Genomic DNA, 9,372 nt, shown 5'->3' with positions numbered 1-9,372 from the left:
ATATATATATATATATATATATATATATATATATATACACACACACACTCATGCATGCACACACGTATGCATGCCGACACACATGCACACACACACAAGAAATTAAAGAAATGCCAAGAGAACAGGAATTATATAACCAACTTCATTAGCTTACAGTTGTTTCTGCTATGACATGCACAGCACTCAGAGCTTTATTCTGAAGCAAGTGTATTTTGAGTTCTAACACCAGTTTATTAGTATCTCTATACCTCATAAAAATATGGAACGTGCATTTTCCAGAAATATGTCTTAAAAAAATCCGCCCCTATATGCAAAGTTTTTCCTATATTACATGCTTTAATGCACTGAAAATATATTTTTCCTAAATATGTGCCACTGAAATTAGGGTGTATCTAATATATCTGTATGGTTTTTATGCCATCAAATACTGTAGTTATTTGTAAGTGTCAAGTTGTTCAGCTGTTTTGGTTTTTTTCTTCCCCTTCCAGAACACATCAATGCTATTTGTCGGTGGACTGCTAGTTGCCATTTCTATAGAAACCTGGAATTTGCATAAAAGAATTGCCTTACATACACTTCTTATATTTGGAACAGAACCTAAAAGGTAAAAATAAAGAACCATTCTTTCTTTTTATTAAGGGATCCTGGCTGGGTTCTGAGGGCCATCATCATGATTGTTGAACATCCATCTTCCATGCTGGCATGGGTTGGACAGTGCAATAGGGTCTGACATGATTCCTATGGCTGGATGTTCTTCCTAATGCCAACCACTTTATAGAGTGTACTGGTTGCTGTTTTTATGATACCAGCACTCCCCCACCACCACCACCACTGCCACCGCCGTTGCTGCTACTGCTGCTTCTGCTGCTTGCCCAATAACATCCATACACAACCAAAACCCTAAAAGAAAAACAAAAGCAACTTCTAGACCCCACCCCACCCCCTATCCTTCGTCCCCATCTTTCTCATTGTCGTTTTTACAACCCTAGGTTGCTGTCTGGTTTGATGTTCATCACATGGTTCCTATCCATGTGGATTAGTAACACCGCCACAACTTCCATGATGTTACCCATTGCAGATGCCATACTGGAGCAATTAAAAAATGCGGATGAAAATTTAAGTAAGTATAATATACATACTATACACATATATATATATACATACATATATATATATATACATATATGCATATATTCAAACATACATACATAGCATGAAATTTAATATCAAAAAAATTTCTTACAAAGATTTATATGTCTAAAATAGTTTTGTATTAAAAATATATTTAAATATATGAAACACGTCACATATTTGAAAGCTTATATTCTTCATTATTTTCTCTCCCTCTTTCTTCCTGTGTTCCTTTCTGTGGAAGAGCATAGGCTCGAAACGTTAAAGACTTTTTGCACTTCCCGAGCATCAAACTAACGCATCTGTTTGTTGTCTACACCACCTGTCTTCGTCTTTTGTTTTTGTTTTTTTTTTGTGAATTCTCCCCCTATATGAAACATGCCATTTTAAAAATTTGTTAATTAATGCATCTTACGATCATTTCACAAAAGTATTGTCATTATAATGGAATCCATTGTTGATAGATACACATTGATAGACAATACTTCCGGTCATCAGAGAACAGGACTGCTTGGAACCGCTTGAATACTCCGGAAGGTGCTCGAACAATAAGAGGTGTTACCTTAGTTCACTGGTAGTGAACAGCTGACACCGTAGTACATCTCCAGCGTTAGAAGCTGTGCAAAGGCAATAATAATAATAATAATAATAATAATAATAATAATAATAATTTGAATGCTATATGTTAAATATGAAATATTTCCTTTGTAGATAACCCTAATCATGAAGGAGAAGAACTGGATAAACTTACCATTTTAGAAAAGACAGAATGGTCAGTAGGAACAGATGAGAAAAGTTCTGCTTTAATGAAAGACAGGTGAGTAGAGCTTGGTTTGGTAACAACCTTTTTTCTGTGTTGATGAAGGCAGAGTGAGTGACTTTTGGTTTAGTTGCAGCCTGTCTGATGAGTGGAGCTTGGTTTGATAACAACCTCTGTCTTGTGTTAATGAAGGGAGAGTGAGTGACTTTTGGTTTAGTTGCAGCCTGTCTTGTGAGTGGAGCTCAATGTGGCTACAACCTCTCTCTCTCATGTTAATGAAGCACTGGTGAGTGGAACTTAGTTTCGTGACAGTGTCTTCCCTGATAGAAGAACCAAGACCTCACCAAAGTTACGAAGGTATCACACTAGACATTTCATGTCACATATTTGAAAGCTTATACTCTTTATTATAGAGGTTGACTCAAGGCACGGATGCCAATCAGGCGACACTGGCATTAGAGGCGATATGTATGTATGTATGTATATAACTGGTTTCCACACAGCCCCTGGTCTATCATAGACTTCTCCAAATAAAGTTCCACCTAGTTTCTGTCTTTCCAATTCCATTCCCAGAACTTGTTGTAATCTAACATCATTGCCTAACATTACAACTTCTCTCCCAGGAATTTTACCAAAGACAAATCCTACACCAGACTATGTAAAACTGTTTCTCTAGCCATTGCTTATGCTGCCAACACAGGAGGTACTGCTTCCATAACTGGAACTGGGCCAAATTTGGTCTTAAAAGGACAATCAGATATGTAAGTATCATCTCTCTCTCCAAAATTTACATCAACCTTCTTCGTGTTTTTTCTCATGGTTTCTCATGTACCAGCGTCCTTAGTTCCAAATAGATCAAACCATGTGCTCAAAGCCTATAGATTGTTTGGAGACACAAGTCATATTATGAAAAGCTTCTAACCATACATCTTAATGGCAAGAAAGTATTACTAGCGCATATTCCATCTCTGTATAAAATTTCAAGAAAATTGGTTGAAAACTCTAAAAGTTATGGCAGAAAATAACATTCATATGAGAATTTGCATTGAAATGTCCTATTGATATTTTAAAAAATCAATGCTGATTAAAAATTATCGGTTTTTTGAAATTCCAAGTGTGTAAGTGACCGCATGGACATAAGCCCCACACACGTGTCAAGTTTTATAAAGATTAGTTGGATAGTCTTGAAGGGGTTAAAGTAACAAATTAACAAACAGACAGAAATCGCCATTTATGTATATAGATGTTCCTACTCCTCTTTCAGATTCACACACTTTATTGCAGTGGTCCTTCAGTTTTTCCTAAGCCCTGTAAAAAGAACTCAGAAAGTTGGACCTCCAGCCAGGCCTTTCAGGATACCCTTAAAGCTAGGAACTTTTCAGCATTCCCTCATATAAATGTATAAAGTAACCTACGAATGAAGTTAATGTGCATACATATTGCTTCTCCCCCCCCCCACACACTTTCTCTCTCTCTCTTTCTAACATTCTGTCTATCTGTGTCTCTCTCTCTCTCTCTCTCTCTTCCCACAGGTTATACCATGCGGCAGGTTTACCCCCTGTGGTGACATTCGCTACATGGATGATGTTCGGATTACCATTGGCATTGGTTAACTTGATTGTAATATGGGCTTGGCTAATTATCTTTCAGCTACATCGATGGTAAGTACCCCACCACCCAGTATCTAATACACATATCTATATAATTCCTGCCATGACCCTCTGGTTCATAAGTCTGCTTTAAAACGAAAGGGTTTCGGGTTCTGTTTCACTGAGAGGAACCATTGTCTGGTGTTGAACAGTATCTTTTGAGAAGAATATATTAGACAGAAATTGTTTCACACACACATGAGTATATATACAATTATATATATATAATCATCATCTTCAGCATTGTTTTAACATCCTCTTTTCTATGCCTTCATGGATCAGATGGACTCAGTACCAGCTGTAATTACCAATCAATTCCATTGTCTTTCCTCAAATTCTTTGTTCTATTTCTAGTGACTTAAAATCGTGTGTTCGAACTAAAGTCTCAAAGAATGACACCAGAGTCAGAAATATCATTGAACAGCATCTAAAGGCGCTGGGACCGATTTCGTACGTATCACCAACATAACTACTTTTATTTCCTTCTAGCTTCCCCTTCATCACTCCCATTCCATCTTCTGTGAGGTAACCATGTAGTTTCTGCACAGCATGAAACCTCTTCTGTTCAGGCCCCCTTCTAACGTACTTTAATCCTGTAAAAGCACCCACTACACTCTCGGAGTGGTTGGCGTTAGGAAGGGCATCCAGCTGTAGAAACTCTGCCAGATTAGACTGAGGCCTGGTGTAGCCATCTGGTTTACCAGTCCACAGTCAAATCGTCCAACCCATGCTAGCATGGAAAACGGACGTTAAACGATGATGATGACAATGATGATGAATAAAGCTACCCCCTTCTCTACTGCAGCCCCACTCACTCAGAAAGGATCTTAGTTTTGCAAGCTATTTGGCAATCACACAAGTGCTGATGCCATGAAAAGTGCACCCAGTGCATGCTGCAAAGGGGGTGCTGTTAGGAAGGGAATCCAACTGCAGAAACGATGCCAAAGAAGATATAGGAGCACCAATGCAGTCCTTGCACCTGATGGATCCCACCAAGCTGTCCGACTCACATGTTATTAATTCCAGTTGTTTTTTTTTTTTTTGGCATTGTTAACACTTTTAGCATAAATCTTCAGGTCGTCTACAAAGAAATTATGAGTTACATTGATATTTCTAGCATTTGAAGATCCGAGAATGTAACCATTTGTTTTAGTGTTGTCTGGTGGGGGTTTGTCTAAGGAGGATTTTGTCCTCAGTGTGATTTTGTCCTAGTACCTACATCACCAATACCAGCAGTACAATAGCCACCACCACTACCACAATCCACCCCCTCATATCATCACCACCATACACTGTGTCCTGACCAAAATTCTTCAATTTATTGCAGATTTGCTGAAGTTCTCATTGGTTTCTGTTTTGTATTCTTGGTTTTGCTCTGGATCACACGTGACCTGCAGCAGGCTGGAGGCTGGCAGATGCTGTTTCAACCAAAGTAAATCTTGTTCTTATACATTTATTTCTCTCGTAGAGTAAGATGGTAAGCTGGAATAATTGCCAGCATGTTGGAAAAAATGCTTAACAACATTTTTTATAATGTGCCTTGTGTCTCCAAGCAATTTTTTAGGCTCTGAGCCCATGTTCTATTTAAATAATATTGTTCTGTTTGAATAAATATAAACAAAATCCTCATTTTTGATTTAATGACCATCCAGTTGATGGACTCATCTGGTCTGTTCATAAATATACAAGCTCAAATAGCTGCCATATTAATCATCACTTAAGATCTATAAAATAACAATGTCCAGGTAATACATGGAGCACCTGTCTTAATTTTGTCTTCCACAGGTACATGACAGATGCCACACCTGCCATCTTTGTGGCCATTCTTCTGTTTATTTTGCCATCCAACATCTCTAGTTTTACAAAGAAAGGATACAGTATGTACATATATCTACCTGTGTACTTAGCTATTTACCTGTTCATCTAACTACCTGCTTCCTTATCTGTGTACCTTATTACTTATCTACCTGCCTATTCATCCACTTACCTGCCCACTTACCTGTCTACCTCTTCACCTATCTCACTGTCCACCGGTGTATCCACTTACCTGTATACCTGTCCACTTATCTACCTACCTCTCTACTTATCCAGTTATCTTCATGCCCATGGTCATCTATCTACATATCTAACACCCCACCTGTCTATCAGTTTCCCTACCTGTCCACCTATCTATCCACCTGATCACACATCTGTATATAAACCTATTCAAATTTCCCCCTATCCATTTTCTGTCTACATATCTTCCCACCCATCCATCCATCTATGTACCCACCTATTTACCTATATAAATGTCTGCCTAATTAACTCTCTACCTATCAGTGGAGAACGAAAACTCCCTTCTTTGAAAAAATAGGTAGGGGTTAGCAACATGGGAGGTATCTGCCTGTAAAGCAATGTCTTAAAATCTATTTATCTAACCTATGCTAACATGGAAAAATAGATGTTAAAAATAAAAAAATAAACACATGATGTGTGTGTGTGTTTGTTTGTTTGTGTCTCTACTGGATACTGTTTTGTTTCTGCTTATTAGCACAAGACTTTGGAGAATGGACACCCATACTTAACTGGAGAACTGCCGAGAAAAAACTCCCCTGGGGTATCGTCCTTGTGTTGGGTGGTGGATTTGCCATAGCTGATGTATCAAGGGTAAGTCAGTGGCTAAAAAGATCTATTTTATTTTATATAAAGTTGTGAATGAATGAACGAATGAATGAATGAATGAACGAATGAATGAATGAATGAATATACTCAATATACTTTAATGAATATACTTTAAGTCTGATGGGTAGGTGACAGAGTGTGCAGATATGGCCATCACTCCCTACAACACGTTATGGACTCATGCTGTAGCCATACACTCTGTCAGTCCTTGATCTCATTTCTCCTTCTTCATATTTGTCATCCACAAACCTAGTTTCCATGCCAGATGTTCTGGGCCCTGATATCATGACCAGAATATTGTAGTTTTCACCCTCCGACCATGTCCCTTAAAACTGAACTATTCACTCTACAGGGCCACTCAACTGACCCCTATCACTCACCCATAACATATCTCTTCAACATCCTCAATAAGCTGGGATCAGCCAACCAGATCCCTATTTCACACCCTCACAATGGTATTGGCCAAACCAAGGGTTTTTAGAAGCCTCACTTTGATGCCATTGCTGAGGGTGCAGTCTCTTCATATTGTGTTGAATGTCCCCTAGGATGATCTTCTTGCATCCAAACCTTACTTTGAATTTGTAGATGCAGTCTTCTGTTTGGTCAACAATGGAACCAGGGTTGTGTTGAAGCTGTCAACCTTCACACCAGTTTCAACATTATAGAAGTTCATCAATTCACTAAGACCTCTGTTCATTGACAACAGTTCCTGAACACACCACTTTATTTGTTCACTATCTCACTATTTCCCCCATTCACCACCATGTCTGTTCACCATCACACCAGTTCACTAACACTCCAGTTCATCACACCAGTATACTAACTCAACCATTCACTACCACATCTGTTCAATATCTCACCAGTTCACCACTGTTTCAGTTCATTGAGTCAGCCCCAGTTAAACTCCAATCCCACTTGTCTGTTCTTGTGTTCTTCAGGTCTCTGGGTTATCAGCAGAAATCAGCCGTCAGCTCTCCTTTCTTTCTACCAAGAAACCCTGGTTAATGAGTCTCATCCTCAGTTTCCTAGTCTCATTATTAACAGAAATAACCAGCAATGTGGCCACCGCTTCTATTTTAATGCCAATAATGATGCAAATGGTAAGTTCACATTTTTTTTTTAGATTTTCTCACTCTTTTATTGGTTTTAGTTGTTGGCCTACGACCATGCTGGGTTTTTAGGGTTTTAAGGGTTTTTAACATCCTTACGACTTATTGATTCTTGTTCTTGTTTAAGGATTTAACAAGGCCAAACTAAAGTACTCTATAGTAAATGCCCTCATCATCTAAACCCTGAATTAATCAACCAAATTAAATATAACCTATTACAGTTAATTAATTTCCTTCTGAAGCCCTCCTAAACCTGCCTCAGTTTTTGAAACAGCTGTTAAGATCCAGATTTTTTATCCTCTTCCAGGCTATTTCTATGGGTATGCACCCTCTCTACCTGATGTTTCCAGCAGCTTTGGCATGTTCTTTTGCATTCATGTTACCCGTGGCAACAGCCCCAAACACAATTGCGTATTCCACTGGTCACTTGAAGGTTGTTGATATGGTGAGTATGTACCACTTATCCATGGCACCTATATTGCAGCGGTCAGAGAAATATGTGATCTTTAGTCCGATGCCGGCCTTAAATCAGGGAAGTGCATGATCAAAGACATTCGTGTTATTATGTTGACAAGTTATTTTCAGGTGTATGTGTGTGCATGTGTGTATGATATGTGCTCATGTATAAGTTACACCCCTAATTTAGTGCTGAATCTTGGTGCAACATTTTTAACCATCACATCCAAACTTGATATCAACTTTACCTGGTTTTGCAGGTAAAAATCAGACATAAAATGATGTGACTTATTCACAAGTAAATATGGTATGTTCCCTAGTCACTTATATACAATCTCCTTGTGATTATACACAATCTCCTTGTGGTTCACTAATCAAATTTCAGTTCGTTAAGCAAGTTTAATTTTCTTGAGGAAACCCATTTCTTATTCAATTTCTCCATTCAAATCTGGGTACCACAGTCTATATTGTCTCTCAAAAGTGACACAGTTTTTTTTAACCATTCTTCTTTTCTCTTTGCAGGTTTCAACTGGTTTCTTGATAAACGTAGTCTGTGTCTTAACACTGACGTTGGCCGTCCACTCATGGGGTGAATTAATATTTCACTTCAGTGAAATACCCACCGCCTTTCTCAAAAATGCCAACACAACAGTCAATGCCACTGTCCTTAATGGTGGTCACTGATTGTTAAAATTCTCTCTCTCTCTCTCTGGTGTTACTGTATTTTGTATTTTGTATTGTGGACAAGGATCAGGGATCAGGGATTAAGGAACATTTTGAAGATTCAGAAATAAATTTGCATTTTAACATTCACTTTCAGCGTTTAAGTATATATATGTGTGTATATGTATCTATATGTGTATGCATGTATGTGTATATATATATATATGTATATATATATTTTTTATTTATGCGCCCTTTTTCAAGCCTACTCAGGCTCATGGGTCCAGTTTCTATGGCATGTGTTCCCCCAGTCGGACAGGATGCCAGTCCATTGTAGCGTTACTCAAGAAACAGGAAGAAAGAGTGAGTGAAAGTTGTGGTGAAAGAGTACAACAGGGGTCGTCACCTTCCCCCTGCCAGAGCCTCGTAGAGCTCTTAGGTGTTTTCGCTCAATAAACACTCACAACGCTCGGTCTGGGAATCGAAACCGTGATCCCCTGACCAGGAGTCCACTGCCCTACTGCTTCAGTAGAAAAGGTTGTTATTATTATTATACCAGGCTCCCGTGGCTTTTATGGTTTTTTCCACGTGTAACCTTTCGAAGCGCCTCCCCCAATTGGGAGTTTTATTTGTTTATCTTTCTGTTTACACGAACGTTTTCTTTTCGGACAAAACCCTTTGTAACCTTCGTCCTGTTTTTATCCAATAAAACCAGAATCAATTATTATTATTTTGCTGTTGGCCAATTTTTGCTACCAAGAGTTACCTCCCTGTATAAAGGTTGAAAATATTTGGAAGCATTTGAAATGGCAACAACAACATTTTGGAACAACGTCTGCGATTTCTGGGAAGGGCTAAGTCGGTTACATTGGCCTCAGTACTCAATTGGGGTAATCTTTCAGTATTGTTGTTGTTGGCACGACGTCGAGGGTTCCAGTTGATC

At 38.6% G+C, this 9,372-nt stretch overlaps 1 protein-coding gene across 2 annotated transcripts in view; it reads left to right on the top strand.

The window, feature by feature from the left end:
* LOC106883795 (Na(+)/citrate cotransporter) overlaps positions 1 to 8,579 on the top strand; it is a 17,570-nt gene extending 8,991 nt beyond the window's left edge. For both annotated transcript variants that reach the window (XM_014934930.2, XM_014934928.2), the window contains 12 exons: positions 489 to 604; positions 990 to 1,120; positions 1,843 to 1,948; positions 2,515 to 2,652; positions 3,424 to 3,552; positions 3,895 to 3,990; positions 4,868 to 4,972; positions 5,326 to 5,417; positions 6,071 to 6,186; positions 7,140 to 7,301; positions 7,618 to 7,755; positions 8,289 to 8,579. In XM_014934930.2, coding sequence (XP_014790416.1) covers positions 489 to 604; positions 990 to 1,120; positions 1,843 to 1,948; positions 2,515 to 2,652; positions 3,424 to 3,552; positions 3,895 to 3,990; positions 4,868 to 4,972; positions 5,326 to 5,417; positions 6,071 to 6,186; positions 7,140 to 7,301; positions 7,618 to 7,755; positions 8,289 to 8,450 — 1,491 coding nt within the window. In that variant the 3' untranslated portion in view covers positions 8,451 to 8,579. The remainder of the gene's footprint in view (positions 1 to 488; positions 605 to 989; positions 1,121 to 1,842; positions 1,949 to 2,514; positions 2,653 to 3,423; positions 3,553 to 3,894; positions 3,991 to 4,867; positions 4,973 to 5,325; positions 5,418 to 6,070; positions 6,187 to 7,139; positions 7,302 to 7,617; positions 7,756 to 8,288) is intronic.
* Positions 8,580 to 9,372: the final 793 nt, after the last annotated feature.

The sequence above is a fragment of the Octopus bimaculoides genome, chromosome 27, assembly GCF_001194135.2.
Source record: "Octopus bimaculoides isolate UCB-OBI-ISO-001 chromosome 27, ASM119413v2, whole genome shotgun sequence".
Lineage (NCBI taxonomy): Eukaryota > Metazoa > Mollusca > Cephalopoda > Octopoda > Octopodidae > Octopus > Octopus bimaculoides.
This window is presented reverse-complemented; position numbering and strand designations above follow the sequence as displayed.